At 42.4% G+C, this 22319-nt stretch overlaps 1 protein-coding gene across 3 annotated transcripts in view; it reads right to left on the bottom strand.

Moving 5' to 3' along the window:
- Positions 1 to 22319, bottom strand: part of AMPH (amphiphysin) — a 125231-nt gene that overhangs the window by 5633 nt on the left and 97279 nt on the right. Inside the window, exons 13-21 of one of the 3 annotated variants that reach the window (XM_075418609.1) lie at positions 21320 to 21343; positions 19836 to 19859; positions 19060 to 19545; positions 17194 to 17226; positions 15737 to 15787; positions 13561 to 13677; positions 7051 to 7107; positions 1729 to 1878; positions 195 to 461 (exon numbers count right to left, since the gene is read on the bottom strand). In XM_075418609.1, the coding sequence (XP_075274724.1) occupies positions 195 to 461; positions 1729 to 1878; positions 7051 to 7107; positions 13561 to 13677; positions 15737 to 15787; positions 17194 to 17226; positions 19060 to 19545; positions 19836 to 19859; positions 21320 to 21343 (1209 nt within the window). The remainder of the gene's footprint in view (positions 1 to 194; positions 462 to 1728; positions 1879 to 7050; positions 7108 to 13560; positions 13678 to 15736; positions 15788 to 17193; positions 17227 to 19059; positions 19546 to 19835; positions 19860 to 21319; positions 21344 to 22319) is intronic. The other 2 variants (XM_075418607.1, XM_075418608.1) reach the window with 2 other exon arrangements.

The following is a 22319-nucleotide window of genomic DNA, read 5'->3' as shown; positions in this document are numbered from 1 at the left end:
TCTTCTCAGACTTCACGTATGAAACAACAACACAATGTTAAAGTTGTGTTTGTGTGCATTTGTGTACGCATGTGCCTGGGTGTTTATCTACGTGTCCTTTGGCCTCAGGAAATCATCACACTACCTGTGCAGACAGACACATCCACAGAAGCTAGATCTGAAGGGATGTCTAGAAGAAGAATGAAGAAGCAGACCTTAAAGAGAAAGCCAGGTGGCATCGTAGCATCTGTGTCTTCTGCTGGAACAGGCTGATCTTGAGAAGGTGCAGCCTGGATTTCTTCAGCGGGTTTCTGCTCACTTCCAACTTGGGAAGTTTCACTGGGAGGAACATCAGTGTCCTGAGTGCCCATCTCTGCTGTGGCATCTTTGGACTCATTCACGATGACTTCATGTTCTTCACCCTCCCCCTCGTTGTTTGATGCTGGCTCTATTACTACTGAAGGGATGCTGCTGACCTTTTCCTGAGGAAAAAGACCAAAAAAACCACAAAAGCACCGCAAGAGTATTTAGCACTTTATTTCAAGCAGGAAAGCACAATTTTGTTTATTGCACAGGGAATACATGGGAATGGGGATTTTTTTCTTCTTCACAGTGGATTCTTACAGTAAGACAGAAAACTGTACTAGTGCAAGAATGTAAAGGAGTAATCCCTTCCCTGTTTTCACTGTCCCCCTTCATCCTCCTAAATCTACCTTCTATATTACCACAAATCACTGCAGTAAATAACAAAAACGCCCTGCAGGTAGTTTGGGTTTCCTCTTCAGTGTGCATGCAAATCAACAGGCCTTTCTCCTCCACCCTGCTCTTAACTTTGGGTGGGTTTGGTAAAGCCACAAGTTCCAGAAGTCACTGTCCTATATTTCTTTGGGAATTCAAGTCAGGAGGATAACAGTGATATAAAGGTGATGAAAGAAGGAAACATGACCTATTTCTTTGAGTGATTGAGGGGATTTATCCTGATTTACAGCAATGTAACTGGGAGCAGAGAAAGCAAAAAGGCTGAGTAGATAGCATCTGACCAATAATGAACCCTAGGACAAAAAGCATTTAATGAAACTTGTTGGAGCATCCAAACTGTAAAGAACATGTTCACCGATCCTCCACCAGAGCATCCTATTCTGGTGCACAGAAATACAACATGCAATGGCAGGAGGCGGCCACAGGCTGCCCAGCTGCAGGGTCTGCTCTAGTAGCTGTTCCCCAGCTCCTCGGAGGTTGCAGATGAAAAGGCAGCAGGCCAGATGCAGATACATAGCTTGACTGCTGTGATTTATGTAAAACTAGGTAATGCTATTGATAGGACATGGTGCCAGGAGAGAAGAAAAATCCATTACTTTTTCTCACTATTCCTTCAGAAAGCCCTGTTAGGTTATGTGATAAGGCTCATCTCCACAGAGGAGCACAGGCAGACAACAGCAGGAGCGGGAGCCCAAACAATACCCTGTTCATGCCGCTCCCAGGCCCATCACAGGAGCCATCAGCCCATCATCAGTCCCATCTCCGCAAGCCCAGGGGAGCACAGGCGCATGAAGGCAGGCACAACCTAAATTAAGGACTCAGAAGAAGGGATACCCTATGTGGGCCCCTCCCAGAGCTACCCCAGGAGAGCCTCAGCCTTGCTGCTGGTTGGACCTGGGGGCACAGGGCTGCAGCAGCCTTGCCTCTCTTGGACTGCTGAATCTGTCCCAATTCCCCTAACACACTCTCCCATGCACCAACATGAGTTACCTGAGACACATCAGCCTCCTTTTCTTCTCCCTGAGGTTTGTCACCTTCAGCAACACCCTCCTGCTCAGTGGTAGCAGCGCTGTCACCAGCTCCTGCTGCCACAGCTGCACCGTCTTCTGCTGCCGCAACCCCCTCGGTGACAGGTACCACCTACAGACAACAGGAGGGAGGGACCTTTCAGGATATGAGTTCTGGATCTCTGCTGGAGACACCACAGACCAGCCTCTGCTCTGCGACCTCCCTAGGTGGTGCCAACTCCAAGCCTTGGTTTCACTGGGGTTCCTCCTGGTTTGTGGGGGACAGTGGTGTCGGAGGCAAGCTTGTGCATGGAAGCTAATTAATTAAGTGGGAGAGAGACACTTATGAGACCTCACTAGGCACCATTTAGCAGAGTCCTCAGGTGTTACTAGTGGAGTAACACTTTGCCAAGGCCCTAGTATTTTTTTCTTCTCTTCCCTTGAAGCTGTATTGTGGAAGAAATTCACTGCAGGCTTCTGCTGATGAGCAGGAGCTTGCAAGCTGTCCAAGGGTCCACAGGACCCTGCTAGTGAAGCCTGTTCTCAGTAAGAGGCTCCAAGTCTTCTCCATATACTATGACCTACCACTAGACTTGGGCTGGCTTCAAAAATATTGCCTTCATTACACAATCCTTTCTAATAGACAGACTTACAAATTAGGCTAGATCAGCAGAGGCAAATATATTCTACAGCTGGACAAAGAACAGAAATCTTCAGATTCCATCAGATATCAGAAAAAATATAACCATAAAGATCTATAGCTAGGTCAGTATAAAAAAAAAGAAACATACACAAAAGCCTGTTCAGTCTGGATACAACTCAACCATTTGTGATCAGTCCATGTTGAAAAATTAATGTATGCTTTGTTCCAGTTCTTGAAAGGTGGATAGAAAAGTACCTGCCTATAGATCAATGTTGAATCCTCCTACAGCAGAGACGGTTGTAATTCATGAGTCACCCTAACATTTGTATTGGTATATACTGGTATATGCTTACAGTTGCATATTGGATAAACACTGAGAGTGGATTAATCTTAAGGGTCGGAGGGTTGAAGCTAAATGACAAAACTCATTCTGTTAATCCAATTAACTTCAGCATGGATTTTTTTAATGTATGGTAGATAGCATCAGGATAAAGTAAAAACCTTGGAGGAAAATTGTTCTCTAGGTACCGATGCCAAGCTACAGTTCGCAGAAATACCTCTGTTCTCCATTTAACAGCCTGATGCTCTTTGTTTCCTCAGTTTGATCTTTCCTCCATGGATAAGGCCAACTCAGCTACCCGAACCCAACGCGAACTACCTGCAATTGCTCATGGGCACTCTTCAGGCATTGTTATTTTAGCAATATCTAATATTCAGCACTACTCCTCTTTGCTGCTATTAATTCATGTGATAAAGAAATTCTTCCAGAGTCCTTGAAGGCAGAAAATACCATAGAGTTTTGCAGAAATCACTGGAGAAGCTTTAATTTAAATCGAAAATACTGCTGCTGAAGGATGCCTTGTCATAAAAAGAAGTAACATCAAAAGACACAGGCACATGTAGATATCTTCTCCCGTGACTTTAAAGGCATGCAAGCCTTCCATTTATAGTACTGCCTATTTTAGCAATCTTGACTCAAGAAGATATTCAAATAAATGATGAGTGTAAAGCCCTGGAAGAGGCTAGTAGGAAAGAGGGAGAACAGAGTGCATATCGTATTAATTTTATACAATGTGCTTCTAACAGCATGCTGCAGAAATCGATCTTGCTGTCTGTTGTGATTAGGATCAACACGTCTCTCATATTTATTGCATTTATATAGCCCATTTTATTTCACTAAGGAGGAGAACACTAATTTACATGAATCAGCTCTCAAATACCCCGCAGCGAAAGGGTGATGTTCTCACAACCTGTAGCCATGAGTCACTGAATGTACACCACGGCTCACAATCGCATAATCATTTGTTCTTCTGTCTTAAGAGTACAAAACCAATGTAAGCTAGATGATTAAAAAAAGCTTTTACAAAAATGCATGTGAGGTAGCACAGAATGAACCTCACTATCAGCCTCAAACATATTTGATTAGTATGGAAAATGATAGAGAGGATTGTAAGAAATGTGAAACTACAACAAAAAGGCCTTAATATTCTCTAGTTTTTAGTAGTCTTTAGTATTGTAACTTGTATTTCTGCATGCATAGTGATCTAACAATATAACTGTTACACTAATCCCTGTTTTCTCATTAAGGAATGTAGTGGAAGGACATGGGCACAAGCTATCACTTAGTCGTTAGACAAAATAATTAAGTGAAACAAAAGTGGTCTTGATTTTCAGCAAATAATTGGGATAATTGTGGGATAAAAGAGACTCCTAAATAACTCTACTCCAGACAGCTCAGCCTTGGGAGGGCAAATGCGCTAAGCTACAGAGATAAGGAGGCACCAAGAGAGCAACAAGACTGGAGCAAAACAACCTGAAGGACATGATATACGTAATGCTAGAACTGAGTTTGCGCAGAAAACAAATGTCAATCAGTGAACAGCGTGATGAAGAGGATGGGCCTTCATCTTGGGACCCCCGAAGACCACCCAAAGATACTAGCAGACATGCGTGAAATATATTTACATATGCTAATTAGTTCCTAGAAATATAATGAATAATTACCTGTGTGATTGTATTTAACCTGAAGCAACAGGGTGTCTGGCGCGCACGTTTGGAGGAGAAATCCCCCGTGTGCCCGGCGCCGCAATAAAGAATACCTGCTTAACAGTATACATTGTACTGTTAGGTTTTTCTTACCGGATCTTCGAATCAAAAAGAAAAAAAGGAGGGAGGCTTATCCCACTGAATTTCACAACCAGCTACGGTGAACCACATACTTGCAGATATAGTTTCCTGTATTACCTTACTCCATATTGAAAACCAACCCCACAAACCTCTTTTCCATAGGTCATCAGTAATACCAAACAGTCTAACAGTATTCCAAATTAGCTGTCTCTAGCAGTAATATTGAAATTTGGACAGTCGTCCCATTATACCAACCACACAGGGGACAAAGAAAGGGTCACCCAGTATAACGAGGGCTGAGACAGGACCACCACTTGACCATTTTAACTGCAGCAGAAGTGCATGCTTCCATGCCCAGGATGCAGCCGATTCACAGGGTTGCACTTTCCTCTCGCTAACATCACTCTCGACTCTACACAAAGCCACGGATTCGGCAGCAGCAAGCGCGAGCCCAGGGAGAGGAGCAGGAGGGCTGCTGAGCCTGCCGCTGGCAGCCTGCCAGAGGAGCTCCCGGAGCTACGCCGCTTTTCCGGAGCTGAAGGTCTCAGCCCACGGCTGGTTTTAAAGAGGGGCTGGGTAATTTCTATGACAGTTATAATTGCAGCTAAGCTAGCTAATATAATGTCAAGAGGAACTAATCATCCTGCTTTAGGGAATACATCAATTGCTTGCAAAGTCTTGGAAGACTTTTGGGGCACTATTGAAGAATTTGTTATGCAAGTTACAGTATCAAAGGGACCACCCTCCACTGGAGGCCAGATATCAGCTTAGCAAACAGCTTGATCTCTTATGGCAGCACTTCTGCATACAGTAATACTGCTACTTTAAACAGAACACGGGGTCAAACTCACTAGATAAGAGACCTCAAATTTGTAAGGACATAGGGTATTAGAAAGAAGGAGAAAGCTTTCAAAAGCTTAGCTTTGATGCTCACAGGATAGTGAGGAATTTCTTGCGTGTTTCTTCTTGGACCAGACGTCTTGGGAGTGACAAGCCAACGCTACAGAAGCAACACAACGCACCTTTGCACTGTGTCAACACCAAGACAGGCCTGATCTACCACTCCTGTCCTGTACTTTCTTGCTAGTGTAATTCCACAGATTTCTACATGGATGTGGCAGTACTGGTGAGGAATACGGCATCAGTGAGTCCCAGACTCACTTCCCAGTGAGACTGGGACACCCTGGCATCACAGACAGTTCCTCGACTCTAGCAGAGCTAGTGCTGTCTTACAGCAGGGTAACAAACCCAAGCTTGGACAGCTGGACTTCCCAAGTTCTGAAACCAAAGTGAACGGAGACCAGTTCACGATCTTTTTGTATACATCGTGGCACCGAAATAAATAACAACAAAAAAGGAGGTTGTCAGCACCTCCAGACACAAATCCTAAGTGATCAATAACTAGGAGTTACAATCTCTTTCTCAGTCCCTACTTCTATCCCTGCATTTAATATGCAGCCATTCCTCTGGTGCTGTTCTCTGTGCAAGTTTGAACACATCACAGTTTCACGGTAGTATAGAAGGATTCAGGATAAGTAGTTCTATCACCTCTGAAGAAATACAAGCAAAATACAATCATTCGAGTCCTCACATGCACAGCTTTAAGTATGCCACTGAGCTTTTCAGTTGCTTTGTAATTTGATTTTAACTGTATCTAACTTGATGCTGGTTTTGAGCTTCGGTAAATAAACTCGTAACATGATTATTTTCAAATATCTGTTTTAATCCAGGGCATATTGTGCTAGGAAGAATAAATTATTGATCAGAGTTTTCTTCTTTTTATAAACATGTTTGCAGGAAGGCTAGGCAAACAAATTTACAGGAAGCGTGACAGCTACTGGGAATCTAAGCAACGTATTTCCAAATGTCAATAGAAACTGCATTATACCTCCTCCTACCATGGAGCTGCTTTGTTTGCTGCACAGAGATATCTATCACTCTACACTGCTGCAACAGGCAGTTTCTAAGGCAGGTCCTGCACTGAATGAGAGGTGCTCTGGTGTTAGAACATATACCGCAGACACAGATCTGCGAGGGGACCTAATAAATGCTTACAAATATCTCAAGGATGGGCGTCAGGAGGATGGGGCCAAACTCTTTTCAGTGGTGCCCAGCGACAGGACAAGGGGGCAACAGGCACAAACTGAAGCATAGGAAGTTCCATCTGAACATGAGGAAGAACTTCTTCCCTCTGAGGGTGATGGAGCCCTGGAACAGGCTGCCCAGGGAGGTTGTGGAGTCTCCTCTGGAGATATTCAAGACCCGCCTGGACAAGGTCCTGTGCAGCCTGCTGTGGGTGACCCTGTTTCGGCAGGGGGCTTGGCTAGATGACCCACAGAGGGCCCTTCCAACCCCGAACATTCTGTGATTCTGTGATCTATCTGTGCAGTGTTAGAATAGATACTGCAGCTAGGTCACAGTCACATCATATCAGCCTGCATATTGATGACATGCAAATAACAACTATATTTTTTGGCCATGCTTCTCTTGAAGATTTTGAAACACAACCACACTCTTTAGGCTGTTCACATGTACCTCGCTTTCCTTCTCAGCAACTCCAGTTGTCTCCTTATCCTCTGCCTTGACACTGTCCTGTATAAAGAGGAAACACGGTCATCACCTTACTCCTGCTGAGGCAATGGATGCAGAGAAATTGGTACTAATCAAGCTTAATGGAAGCACAGCATGTATGGGATGCAATGAAATGAATGGCTAGAACTAAATGGTATCGTACATAGCAAGCAGAAAGATTCTTGCTGTCACCTATAATCTGAAATCAAATTACTTCTAGGCTAAAACCTTTTATGTATGTCATCATCATCACACCGTAAGATCTAAGGACAATTTTATTGATTTTTATTATCAGTATTCTCACAATAGCACCAGCTTTGAAGAATTTTTTATTAGGCCACAACTCACAACACTGCTGACCTTGCAGTTTCCAGCAAGCTCAAATTTCTCCTACCCAAGACTCAAACCATTCACATTATAACCTGCTGCTGCCTCTGTAACTCCTCAGTTTCAAAGTAAACTTTCTAAAACACTTACTTCTTCGACTCATGTTGGACTGCAACTCATTTAAAGGGGCTGTTCAAAAGAGGTGGCTCACAAAGTTCACCATTTTTTCACAGAATCACCTTTTTCTACGTCCGTATTCAGTGGTACATGCAGCAGGTGCCTGACATTTAAAAAATATGTCAGTGGTTTTCCAGATCTGACACTCGTTTAGGTGTTCAAGGGATCGCATGCACTGAACAGCATTGGGCTCCCCCCCAACAGTTCTTTTTACAGCACAGACACCATCTAACACCAGATCCTTCTCTACAGAAGGTCAACAGTCAAAATCGTAAAAATTCAGGCCTGGTTCAGAACATTTGGAAGTGCTTTTTTTCTATTTAGGTTTGAGTCCCTGCAGACCCAAGATATTTCTAAAGATGTTCTTCTGAGGAAAAGCAAATCAAAGACCTATTATGGAAATCCACTTTGCTAATAAATTTTGAGGCTGCTTTGCAAACACAGGTAGGTCAGATTTTTCTAAAGAGGGTAAGCATGAAGACAAGTTATGCAAACCTCTATGAGGGCACGGTAGCTTGGACTGTCATCTTTAGCAATCAGAAACTAGGAGAGCTCAAGTGCTCAGGCTCCAGCTAACTGCCTTCACACACCCACAGCTGTCACTCCAAAACTTCTACAAGCTTCAGCTGAAATGGTTGTGTGTTTCTTTTTTAATAAAAGGATGCTGAGTTATATCCAAACTTCCTATTACTCATGTTTTTTCTAATCTAATTTTCCAGTATTGCCTGCAGTCACCTCATAAGCCCCAAACATGTCCAGATGCCAGGGCAAGGCAGCTGCTGACAGCAGCGTTACCATAGAAACCTCTTACAGCTTTATCCCATTAAAATTACAGTGTTATATAACCTTTTTTTATGATTAATTTTGCTTTCTTTTTTTTTGGAGCTGCCAAGCGTCTGCCATGCAGTTCTCATTTGTATAATAAGTTTGAGGAGACTGTAGATGGTCTTAAATAGAAAAAACAAGTATTAACTGCAAAATACAATTATTCCTTACCCTAGCAATATGCATCCATGCCCACAGCCACCCACAGAAGTCTTTTTTTTCCACACAGAAGATAAATACACAAATGTTTCTGTTGCTCATAAAAGCTGTATGTCCAACTGCAAGTCAGTAGATAGATGCCTTCCCTACTTTTACTATTAAAAAGTGCTGAATTTCTGCCATCACCTGTATTTACAAGTCAATTTGCCTTCAGAAATGAGCATCATCCTGCACTTTATGGTCAGCAATGCGCCAGCCTCTGCCCTTCTCTTAATAATACCCTGGCAATACCCTCTGGTAAAAATCCCACCAGTCCAGCTTTGGGCCTCTTCTCAGAAGAATCTAATATATATGTATTTTTAAATGAGGACTGTTTTCCAGGCTAATGGAAAGCACAGTTTTAGTGGGAAAGGGGAAAGTATGGAAAGCTCCCCTTGCTTCCCAAAGCTTGGGACTTCCTAAAGCCAAGCTGACTATTCTGCACTAGTCAAATTAGTAGCATTTTTCTTTTGCATTTTTGATTAGCTGGAAGCTGGGAATGGTGGGGTTTGAGAAGAGAGGCATGGTAGCATGAACTGTACCATTTTTAGGGCACGAAAGCCTAGTAAAAAGGATGACCAAAGTAACATTTGAGTAAAGTAACACCTCAATTCCATAAACAGAGAAAAAAATCTGCTTCTGCAGAGTTCAACAGAATGACACTATTCTGCATCAGTTCTCTCCTGTATGTGAGTGCCATATATTTTTAATGGCCTCACTGCACCTGCACTTGGCTGCACACTCAGAATTCGGACACAGTTGACCGCTCCTCCATATCTAACCATTGTATTACTCTCACAAATTACACGCTCCGTGATTTGGGCACCATGAATTCTACCTACAGTGGGATTCAACCGCAATTAGATACCCTTAAAGCTGCAGGCTGTTTCCTGACCTCTGCTGCACTTGCTCAGTGTCTGCAAAGAGCTTAACAGGAGGTAGTTTCATATATGCGTATACACAGCTTTGAAAACCACAGTATTTAGCTGAGTGTCTGACTGCTTTAATGGGAGAACATCAGAGTCCAGGCAGGCATCAGACCCAAAGCACAGAAAGGCTCTTTCCAAACTAACAAGCGTAATGTAGGTCAAAAAGCTGATCTCTGCGCAGTGCTCTCAGCTTCAAGCTTTATGTCTCGTATGCAGGAGAAGAAGAAAGGGAAATAACAAGATTTCCTAAGATTTCACTTCATGTCATCTTTGACTGAACGTGAAAAAATGATGTGGTGAGAGGCATAGACTTATTTGAAAAGGAAATAAATCAGCAGTTAATGCATTATATCCTTTGGATTTTACAGCTGCCTTTGGGGATGCTATGGAAACAGGGAAACGACTCTCTTGGTGTGGCAAAGTCCATGCAAGCAATTTTTGCCATGGTTAGCGTCATTTCTGTAGGTGAACATGGTCATTCTGTCCCTTTAATTACCAAACATTTTATCCTCTCCCCCAAAAGGATCAACTGTTCACAGCTACTCATAAAAACTTTCTTTGTTCTATGGCATTTAAGACCCGAAGGACCAAGATAAAAACACGTAATGAGATCCCAGGCAGCAATTCCGATGAGCTCTTGTAATGAAGTCTTGGCAATCTTGTTCAGGCAGACTACGAAATAGCAAGCAACTGAATCCAAAACTGCCTGAGTGGCAAGCGGTACCCTGTTTCCCAGACCATTCTCTCCCTAACATAAATGAAAGCCGTACCAGAAAATTTACTGTGAAGCTCCTACAATGAAGCACGCATGTCATCAATTTTCTGGATGAATGGGATGTGACAGGAAACTTACCACAGAAAAATTAAACTGATTAGTGGCTGTCACTCCAAACTGGAAGCTACTAAACTCGATGAAAGATTCCCAATAAGAAAGTATCTATCAATATTTTACAATTCCACTTTTAAAGTAAACTGTCACTCATAAAGCAAATGCATGCAGAACTGCTGTCGAGAAATGACATGTTTTCATCTCTTGCAACTCAGTGTACTTTTCCTTAGCTTTGATCATATTTGTCATTAATCCTAATCTTCAAAACTCTTCTTTGCAAGTCCTAGAAAGCCATTCCTAAAATAACAACCCCGCACAGCCAAATTCAGAACGACTCCAATTCGGACATTTTTAAAATCAACACTTACATCTTCTTTTCCCAAATTAGCAAGGCCAACTTCGTATTCAAAAAGCAACAAAAACCCAAGCAGAAATCTAATCAAAACTGTTCAACTTCTATTTAATGCCTACAGTCTTCCTCCCTGATTGCTCTTCAGTTGCCTGGCTCTTGCCCTGTGTTTGTCTCTGCCCCTCTCCCAGCAGCTCTGCAGTGCTGTGCCTCAGCTAGAGCAGCTGCTGACAGACCATGGACCCAGAACTCCTCATGGACAGTCAGGCAGCAAAACAGATCATCTGAAAAGGTCACGACAGCCAACGAGTGGATGCGTGATGCTGCAGCCACAGCCTGTCATTTAATTAGCACTTAAGACATGGAACAGGCTTCAGAGCATTGCTTTGTCTTAGTGTGAGGCAAAGAGGAGCTGGCTTCCTTTTAGAAAAATGAACTTCTTTTAGAATTCTTTCCTTCGTTAAGTCTCTGCAGATAGTCAAAACAACCTTTTCAGCTTCATTAATATCTGTTCTTCCACATTATTCCCTGCCATTCACTCACAGGAAGGGGAGAGCTCCACACCAATCACTGATTTCCCGTTCTTCCTCTCTCCACCTTCCCTCCCTCCTCCTTTATTCCAAACTATCAAATTTACTCTGACTAGACGTGAAGCATTCTGGACATGAGTTTGACAAAACAATGTGCCTCAGACAGGCAATTTCATTGTTTGCCTTACTATAGGGTTGACAAGTTATTACTTACTGTGATTTATATCAACTCAAAAGAAAACACACAGAAGGGGAAGAGCCTGATCTCCACAGACCGTGGGGCTTTCTTAGCTCAGTTATGCTATTGCAAGGGGATGATCCTGAAGTCACTTGCTCCAGTGTGTACCATGGAACCAAACAAAAAGTGAATTTAAAAAACATGAAATAACTACTCAAAACTCATACAAGTGTAATCAGATTTAAACGCCATAGTTCTGGGCAACACACCAGGACTGGTTCCCTCCATAGCTGCAACACCGCTAAGAGTCCACGGAGAACAGGCAGGGTTGGACAGAGACAGGGATTATTTTCCCTTTCCCCCAGACTCCTCCGGAACAGCCCACCCAGCACTGCACTCCTTTCCTTCCACAATGAATTATTTTTCCTCTCTTAGGAAGATGGCAGTAAGGAAGGAATGATGACTAGGCAGATGCAACAGCTAAAGCTCAACTTGCCTCTTTGTATCATTCACGCTGGATACCATTTTCTTAATCCCATGGCACACACAGCTGGAATCACCCAGGCAAACTCATAAAACTGTCCTTAAGAAGGTCTTTAATTAAACTACATTTGTCCTCCACAGCCTTGCACACCAACACTAGTACTTCCTTCTTTCCGGTGAAGACATCTTGTGCAGTATCACCTGTGGCTTTTCCATGGGTCTAACGCTGCCAGCAGACAACCAGCCTGTCCCTGGCCAGTAGAGCTAGTGGGCCTAATGTTAATGACACTACCCAAACTGGAGTCATCCATAAATGTCACTTCTAGGCTTGTCGTGTCTGAGCCATTGCCATTAATAAGCATGTTAAACAAGATCAGCTCCAGAGACAGATCCACGAGACGCTACAGTAGGTGCATGTCTGGTACGTTTTCTGTCCATGCCCTGCACTGCCACATCTATAGGTGTACATCTACTTCCACTTTCTTCAGCTAATTTGCATCTACATCAGCTTAATATTGCTTCCCATGTGGTAGTGTATCAAACGTTTCCTGAAAAACAGCTAATTTTATGATGAATTGGGTATCATCATCCCCTACTTAGCAGATCAAGATACACAGGGACTCACCCAAGGCCAAGAGCAGTTCAACAAGCCAAACCTTGTTCTTCCCAGAACACTTACAGCATCAAACTGTACTTGATGGTCAGAAAGCACAGCTGTAAAGCTTCCACTGGCTTCTGTGGCAGAGGAACTCACCCACCAAACAACTCCTTTTTCTGTCCAGTTTTTCAATAGTAATCTGCATATTCTAACAGTGACAAACACTCATTAGAGACTTTGACCATGTTACTGTCTCGAGGAAAGCATGAAAACTGTCAGCCTACAAAAACAGATGCATTTTTCCTCCAGGGTTTCTCAGCTTATGGGTATCACCCACCGCCAAGAACTTCTGACAGTAGTATGTAGAAGAGGAACCTCAGTTGGATAAAAAGGACTTTCACTGAGATACCCATTATAAAAAGGGATGCTAGTCAGCAGAAACCCCCCACACCTATTGTCTCAGACCACCTCCTAATTTGTAGTGATATTGGGTGCCCTGCTTTGCTCTTCTTGCAGAGCTGTCATTTCTTCTCTTCCCACTGTTTCCTGAAAGCTGACATGTAAAAATCTCCAAACTGGTGCTTGGTGTTCCCTCTTCAGCTCATGCCTGGCTTCTAAAACCATAAACCTTGTAGACATTTATATTACAATTACTTTTTTCTGGCATTATCATGCTCTAGCAAGGACCATACAAGATGTACATTGGCTTACTTCTTACAGCTCAACTTGAAATGAAATGAGAAACCTGCTAATAAAGTAATTTAAAAATGGCATGAACTCTTTCTCCTTCTGAAGTTCACCTGGAATCAAATAATCTGTGAAACCACAATCACTCAGCTGAACTTCAGTCTAAAATGCCAAACACAGGAGGAATGACATTTTAGGGCTGAAAGGAGGACGCGTGCTGGAGAGGCATGCTGTGACACAGCCGGGCACTGGGGAAACCGGCCATGGACGGATGGTGATGATGGAAAGGATGGCTGAAATGCAGCAGGCACGTTCACCACAATGAAAGGCAGCTCGGATGAGGCCCGGGGGACAGGTCACTCACCGCAGCCTGCTCTGCTGGCTCGGCAGCCTCAGCAGGGATGGCCTCCTTTTCCGCAACAGCAGCAGCAGGGGTTTCCTCGACCTTGGGTTCCTCAGGTGGAGCTTCTTCGACCTCAGTCTTTTGTTTTATTGATTTTTAAGTAGACAGTGGAAAAATTGTTGAGGAGCACATGACAGCGGGGAGAGAGGAGGGGAATGGGAACTGTGCCTGGCACAGTGCTGCTTCAGGCTCAACCTTGCCAGGTCTTGCCGGGGAGAGGACAGCAGTGCATGGCCTTACATGGCCAGCATCTAAAGGGCATTTTCATCCGCAATGTTCTATGGATAAACTGAGCCAGTCCTACATCCCTCCCTCACAAGGAAAGCAAGCATCAGCTTCCTGAGTTACAGAAAGGGGCAACGGAAGCAAGGGGAAGGCACTCTGTTTGCTCCAGAAACTGATGGCAAGCCCAGGAGTTGAAACCGGCACTCGTGTATACCAACCCTGGGCTTCAAATACAAGTTCTTAAAATTAGAGAGTTCTGTCTGTTCTCAGACAACATAGTCCCTTCTTCAGTGAAAGTAAGAAGCAATTAGCAGAGACTCAAGTGGTTTTTCTGTGCGCAGGGCAACCACTGACTGCTGGAATTCTAGCAGTGTCAAAACCATTCCTGGTTCCTCATTAAAATGCATTCCCTCTTGAGCTCTCAATAACCTACAAGGCCTCCACTTGTCAACCCACTACTAGGATTTCCACCCTTTTAAATTTGGGCCTAAGCTTGTTTTTTAGCAAAAGGATCTAGTAAATATCACCAGCTCTGCAACACGTTTAGTCTTGTGGCAAAGTAGCTCACAGCAGAAGCGTCATCTCCAATGAAGACATCACTTTGCAAATGCACGCACACACAGGGGAAGAGCTGCAAGCTGTGCTCAGCATATTCCATTTATCAAGATGGCTGACTCAACCAGATAAAATAGGCCCAGAAGATTAATTTGCCATGAACAAATTGCTCAGCATAATACGAAGCTCAAAAGCTATTTAGCTGCTTCGCAGTTGATAACAGGCAGCTGGCTAGCAGGTCTCCTATGATGAAGAGACAGCTTCCATGAAATTCTTAAAGATACTAAAATCTTCTCCTCCATGATATTTTTCACGAAAAACAACATAGCCTCTAACTTCTTTTCTCACATCTTTCTTAAGCAGACTGATTTTTAACGAGGTACAGAGAAGCCTGCCTAAGCGAGACCTTCAGGATTTGGCACAGCATAAAGAAACATTCATTATATTATACGATGCTGTGCAGAAATCTCTGTGTATTGTGTTAATGCCAGCTCTAGGGAATTTCACAAAGAGGAAATATGACTGAAATGAGAAACAAAGTAGATTTATCCCAGGGGTAAGGTGTCTAATGAGTTTCCTGATGTTTAACACCAGAAGAAACTTTCAGGCTTAAAATCACAGGTAACATGTTACAATGCAGATTGCGCTGATGTGCTTCCAGTCAGTTGTTAGCAAGCAGTCTTCAGACTAGTTACCACATTTCAGCTTTAAGTAAAAATACTCTCACGGTATTCAGTAACCATTTTGAACACAAGCACCACCAGAGGCATTATACAAAAGCCACATTAAATAACGTCGAGTATCACTCTGCTGCTGTTAAGTAGCTATAGGACTCATCCAGCAGTGTTGCTATTCTACATCCTTACTCCAGGCTAACCAAGGACTATAAGAGAAACTAAGAAAACTGCCCAAGTATGATCACTTCCAAAAAGATGCTCTGCTCCTTAGAAGTAGACTGTGCCTACTATTCATGTGTGGAGAGTGGATAAAACTACAGCAATACTGGAGACATTTAAACAGCCATCATGTACTATCACTTGCTTGCTGTACACTGGACCACTCTTCTCATTTCTTAAATGCAATAAATGAACACCTTGTTTGACTACACCTTTGAAAAGTAAACATATCTTAGAATATCCTGGTTTTCTTTTCTTTCTCTCTGTGCAATCCTTGTGAAAGACTGTTTCAGTGAGTAAAGATTTACAACTACAACGACATCATCCACCAACTCTTGCAGATTAAGGTTTTGTGATTTAGAAGGTGGAAAACACAAAAAAGAAGAAAATATCTTTGCACAAAGGAAAACTGGTGCCATTTTTTCCAGGCATCTAAAAAGGAAGCAAAAGCCACCACTTACCAAAGCCTCTGTCACATTCTCATTTGATTGCACTGCAAATGCAGAGGTATCCTAGATACAGAAATTAAAAACAATGACATGAAAATATTTGAGATGGGATGTTAGCAGGTGTCTATCAAAGACCTGATTTTTTAATGGTTTGTTCAGGTAAAGGCATAAGTAAATTCACATAGAATAAGACGACAAATAGGTAATCTGAATAGGTATTAGTAATTATTAGTTAAGCACTATTAATATTAAAGACATTCCTTTTTCAATTACATATTCTATGCTTCTAAACCATGGGATGTTATTCAAGGCAGTGAAACACCCTTCATTAAATACATGTGAATTGCAAGGGTTTTGTTTCAGGCAAAATGCGCTAACGAGCTGTGAAACTCGGAATCTTTTCTGCAGGCTACGCATGCCCTTGCCTGAGGAGTACACTAGCTCTAAGCTACTTTCACACCCTCTTGATTCTGGGCTTTTATTTGAATAGCAACTATAGTGATTACAGATCGAAAATTTCACATGCATTAAGAAAGTACAAAAATTCAGATGTTTTGCAACATCTTACTCATTCAGAACCAGTTAACTTGCAAAATATTGATGGGCCAAATCCTGTTCCTCCTGCAGTGGGGGCATCAAATTTTGACTTCTTGGGGCAAACATTTTGCCTTCATTATTAGAGGTGGTAGCCTTGTGCTTTGCTCCTTCCTTCTGGATCCTTTACTAATTTAAACATCCTGCAGCAGAATGGTTAAGCACTGGAAGATTCATTTCCATCCTTGTATAAGCTCAGCTTTTTTAGGTGCTTTTAAAAAATGGTGTACAGGGCGTGCTGTGGATGAGCCAGTCTCTAAAACCATGTTGGAAATTCATGAGGCCCCAGGTTATCCACCTGAAATTTGGGATCTGGGCACAGCCCTGGAATTTAAAAGCATAAACACGGTATCTTCATGTGCTGTATCTCTGTGATGCCTAACACAGAGCCTCACCATCAGCACAGCAGCAAACAAATCATTTAAATTTCAGATTAGAATATGTCTTAAATGGAAGTAAATACGCAGAAACAAATAAAGCTCATTTTATGTACATATATACACACACAGAGCAACTGAAAGTATGTGAAACTGAGGGAACCCCATTTTAAAGGATTTTGAGATTGTCCACAAAAGAGCACAATAAAAAAGCTAAAGCAGTCCTTATAGAAGGAAAAAATCAGTCCCACTAAGGTAGTCAGATTTTTGCTATTAAATTCAGTCAGGCCAAGAGTACCAAGAGTATTAGCATCATGCTAGTAACAGTTAGGAATAATTTCTGAGAACAGACAAGGTTTGTGTTTGAGTCAGTATGAAATGTTGTGCAGCTCGTCTGTAGAACAGATTCCCTGATATTGCACAGCCAGTCCTAATCTCAGAAAAACAACAGCTCAGAAAAAAAAAAATAAAAAATCTCAAAACTTGTTTCTTTCTTACCTGTGCAAATCCATTAAATGCTGTGCTGGATGCCTAAGTAGAAGTGAAGATCAGAACAAATTATCATTCGTTTACTAAATCAGAACGTGAGTCAAAATATTTTGATTTGCAAAATAAAAATATAGGCCAGACATTTAAAAAAGGAAAAAAATAATAACATGAAGGGTAAGGCAGCAAGAAATTTGATGACAGTGCTATTTAATAACAGGTGTCACAGGCTTAAAGAAAAGAACAAAAACAAAAATCCAACTTATGTATTTTTGTAAAATAATAATAATAAAAAAGACTAGATGCATTTAAAATTATACATACAAAAAAGACAAAATCTGCGAGACTCAGTCTTCACAGTTCAAAGATTCATTCACCCTTTTGAAACACATTTTCGTCAGCCTGCTTCATTACACGGCTGAAGGGCACCACACTATGAACAGTTGCATGGCAATTTTTCAAAAAAAGAATAGCACGGGCTCAGGAGGGGCAGTGGGGAAACACACAAATGGATTGTTTTTAAACAACAAGGTTATGCATGGCCTAAGGAACTCTGTCTAAGACTAGGCTACACACTGGGGTAGGTACCTCTTCTTTATCAGCCTCAATTTCCTGGTACAACAATCCATATCTCCGGTTAGCAATTTCATCTTCAGATAAATCTGAGTTGTTGGTCTCATTGTCTTTGGGACTAGTTGAACTCTCGGTGCTAGCATTTCTGGAATTTCCCAGTTGAAACAGAGTCAAGGGCCTAGCTATCTCCTTGCTCGGTCCAGGATTGCCAATGCCTGCCTGCTCCCCAGGCGAGCCTTGTTTTACTGGTGCCTCCTGACTTCTATTGCTTGTGCTCGCACCTACTTCTCCCCAGCTGTTATCAGTCACTCCTAGGTGTTGTGTAGACCATTTATCGCTAATGCCTAACCAAACATTTTCCATCTTACTTTCCTCTGAGTCTTGCTGCTTGGGGAAAAAGGGCCAATTATCCAGTCCATTGGCTTGGCCATCTGACAGATTAGAAAAACCCCAGGAATCATTAGTAACTGTTGGATCCCAGTTCGCCAGCCAAGGGTCTGTTTCGAAGGCTTCAGGAACACCAATGCTACTAGGACGTTCTTCAGAGACTGCTGCTGCCACCCTACCTGTGACTTGGTCTTCTGCACCAGCTAGGCAAGGATTACCACAGCTTGTGCTAGCAGCGTCAGCTGTCTCGGGCAGCAGTGCCCACTCTTTCTCAGCAGCAGCTTGACCTTCAGCAGCAGCACTACCATTTGGGAGGAGGCTGATGCTATTGTCTTCGGTTCCTTCACCAGACTCTTCTGCACTGAATAATTCAGCATCACACAGAACGTTTCCAGCACCTGTAGGGTCCTTTTCTGTGTGGTCAGTTACCTCTGGGTCAACATGGGTCGTCATGCTTATACACTCCATGGATGTACTCTCTCCAGTACCACTGTCAGTTTGGTCTAAGCCACCCTCAAATGTCCTTTCACGGTCCTGATCCAAGATACCAAAGATTCTCTCGGGTTCAGCACCAGTGCTTTCTATAGTTTTATAGTTGTCCACTACTATTTCGTCCCCACCTTCTAACCCTGTACTCAACAATGGTATTTCTCTATCTGCCTCCTCAACGACACTGACCCATTTGAATTCTTCTTCCCTAGAGTTTTCTAGGTTAGAATCACTAGACCTCCCAACATCCCCATCCTTATCTTCCAACTCCTGTAAATTTTCTACCTCTGTGCTGACTAAAATTTCAAGATCTGATTTTGCTAAACCATTATGAAGTTCTGCCTCCCTGTTTCCTTGGGTTTTGCAACCTCGCTCTTCCAGTTCCTCTGTACCTTCTACCTCCGTGCAGTTAACACCTCTGGTTTCTACCTGTTCACTTGGCTTGACACCTGCCCACTCGTCTTCCTCCCGTTCTTCCTCTGCCTTTTGCACATCATATTGGAGAGGTTCATCCAACAGGACGGGTATCTCAAAACTGGTTATGTTCTCTAAAGGTTGATTGGTCACCACATCTTCCCATGGGACATTTTGGGCATCCAGCTGGTCCTCCATTGAAGTCCTCTGGTTTTCCTTTACAGAAGCTGACCCTCGTGCAGCATCTTCCCGCTCACCTACAGCAGGCCAAACACTAGCAGGCAGAGTACCCGTGGATTCGCTTGAGGTCTGCTCTGCCCCAGGGAAAAGTAAAGAACTGCCTGCAGTAATTTCCTGGCTGACACTGGGAGTGCTAAGATCTAGGCCCCAGTTGAGTGAACCTAGATCAGTTTGAGATCTGTTAACATCTTCTGATGACCCACTGTTTGGGGTTTCCTCCATGACCAGGTTACACAGGGAAAGACTTTTTGAAGAATCAGGCTTTAGGCAGACAGAAAAGCAAAGAAAAAACACAAGATGAAAAAGATAAAGGCGGACTTGATGAGAAAACACAAAACTTACATTTTACTTGAGCAATTTTAATTTAAAGAATGAAAGTGACTAAATTAAGCCATTTAAGGAAAAGCTATGCGGTTTGCAACATTTGGAGGCAATAGATTGCAATGTAAGAGAGCAGCACTGATACTCAAAACCAGAAAACTATACATTACTCCACACTGATTACAGCATGTCTCTAGAGTGGTCGTGATTTTGGGGGGAGGTTTGCTTACCGGCTGCACCAATTCGCTGCTTGTCTGTATAGAAGAAAATCATACATATAAAACACAGAAAATAAGAACATAATGTACCTTGTTATAGCGGCAGTTTATTAATTTGCAGTTTTCTAACCAGCAGCAGTTACTAAGTGGTAGGAGAGGACCAAATGGGTCCTCTCCTGCCACTCCACAGAAGACTAATCCCAGGCCCCTGAATTCAAGCCACGCTTCCAGCCTCTGCATTACATTATAAAAGAAGTTCTACATGTATGTTGACTATTTGTCACACCTTGCTTTCCTCTATGAACCACTGACATTTCTATCGCAGGAACCCCATTACATCGCAGCTGAGAAGACGGGTTGCTCTGGGAGACAGCGACCAAGCAAGGAAACTACGCAAGCAGCAGTGGGGCTTACTTGTATTTACACTAAGGCATCACTGCATCACGCAGGCAGCGCAGAGGGCCCTAAGCGTGCAGCTTCTGTTCTCCACCACCCTGTGCTGTGCAGAGGCATTTACATCCACACAGAGTAAGGCATCAAGTCACAAAGCCTGCTGTCTACACTGCCACTTTGAGCAGATACAAACGCCGCGAGGAAGATCAGCAACTACTCTGCACTCAACTTATTAAGAGAAACTCAAAGGTTGAGTATCTTAGCTTACTACAGGGCAAAGAGGAAAATAATTATAATAGAGAATACATATACATTATTAACAAGCTGCAAATAAAACTGCGTGAAAGGAAGCCATCTAATATAAGCTTTGAGCAATAAATTAGAAATATTTCTGGGTTATTTTCACCGGCCTATATATTGGCAGCCTTGAAATTTTGGCTAGCCTACTTACATGACTGTTTTTTCAGCCTTTATTTAACCTTTCCCAATAGAAAGAAATGAGCATTTAATACACATTACACATGCCATGTGCTCACAAAACAGTGCTGCAAATCTGAATGCACAAGAAGCATCCACAGATTTCTGTGCTGGTTGAAGCTGCAAATGATCAAAAATGAAAGTACCAGGCTCCACGTCAAGTCAATCCAGCTACCTCCACAACACAATGTCAAAAGAAAGCTCACAAAAATGAGTTCTTTTCTTCCCACAGATCATTATATCTGACCTGGCACCGGGAGGAAGAAAGAAGGATTCATGCAGTTTCTGAAAGTAGCAGCTTCTTTTGTGAATAACTCCAGCTACCCTCTAACAGCTGTAATTCAGACATGAGAATAAAAGCAACACACACTTAGCTGTAATGATTGTGAATCTCATTACCCTAGATTTCTGACATCATTTTGCTTTTGTAGGCCAAGCAACAGAGATTATGTTTTGTTGGTGGTGGTTTTAAAAGATCCCTAGTGGCTTCACATACTTGAAAGTATTTGTCACGGTCTGTAAATTCTTTATCTTGGCTTTTGGTAAAAGCGTTGTAAATCTGAGTTTAGGGTGTTACAAAATCAGAGGCACAGAAATATCCCAATTCACAATGATAAATTACTTACCGTCCAGAGATCCCATGGCAATGTCTGAAAAAAGGAGTGGAAAAAAGGGGGTCTTAGAAATATACTGTTCATATACTGTATGTTCAACATGCTACATAACTGTGTGCATTAACTAACAAGAAAGAACTTTTTTACATGCATATTTATAATACATATATATTTTCTATATTAGCGTGTGTGGGCTCGTGTGTGTGGATACATATCTGCGTAATAGGCTTTTTGGTTAAATAAGATGGGCAGTATGCAATGGATTGTGGTATTTCCCCACTTCAAAGCAGTTGTTGCTTTCCAGCAAACTCATACTGCCGTGAGCTTGAGTAACAGCCAGATTCTGATCTGGTGGCTGAACGACTTTCAACAGGTACAGGAGTCTTTGCAAAGTGTAAGCTTTAAAGAGCTTGCATACACCAGGCTTTTTACACAGTTAAAAACTGATCCAGCTATCCACTGAGAACAAGTGGGTTTTTTCAGAACTCCGACACCAAGAAGGAAAATGGCATGCTTTTTGGGAAAGAAAACAAGAAAGTTGACCAATATTTTAATTTTCTTGTCCAAGCTGTTAAGCAATAAATGTTAGTGACCTCTCAGCAGAATAGCTGAATGGACAATGAAAGCAAAGCAGCAGACTATATGCCAAATATTAGTAGCCCACCACATGCGAAGGAACTCAGCTGGTTGGTCCCAAAAGCTGCCTGAGATGCTTCGAAACCTATCTATCTACTGTATTCACACCTAGGATACAGTCCATGAAAAATAAAAACTAAAGATGTTCACAAAGTAAAATGTAAAACTCAAATATTGGCAAGTGTTATATGTGACATCTAACATTCGCCTGAGGGAAAGGATTGCTACATTTAACTTCTTTTCTTGCCTGCTTCTTATTTTATAAAGACAGAATGGCACTCTGAACAACTTCTGCTTTCATGAACAAAAGACACAGTAACCACTCACTACTCAGATTTACAGCAAATTAACATCAACAGCCATTTCTCAATCAGCT

This window comes from Opisthocomus hoazin, chromosome 4, assembly GCF_030867145.1.
Source record: "Opisthocomus hoazin isolate bOpiHoa1 chromosome 4, bOpiHoa1.hap1, whole genome shotgun sequence".
Classification (NCBI taxonomy): domain Eukaryota; kingdom Metazoa; phylum Chordata; class Aves; order Opisthocomiformes; family Opisthocomidae; genus Opisthocomus; species Opisthocomus hoazin.
The sequence above is the reverse complement of the archived record's forward strand: the minus strand, read 5'-3'. Positions and strand labels throughout refer to the sequence as shown.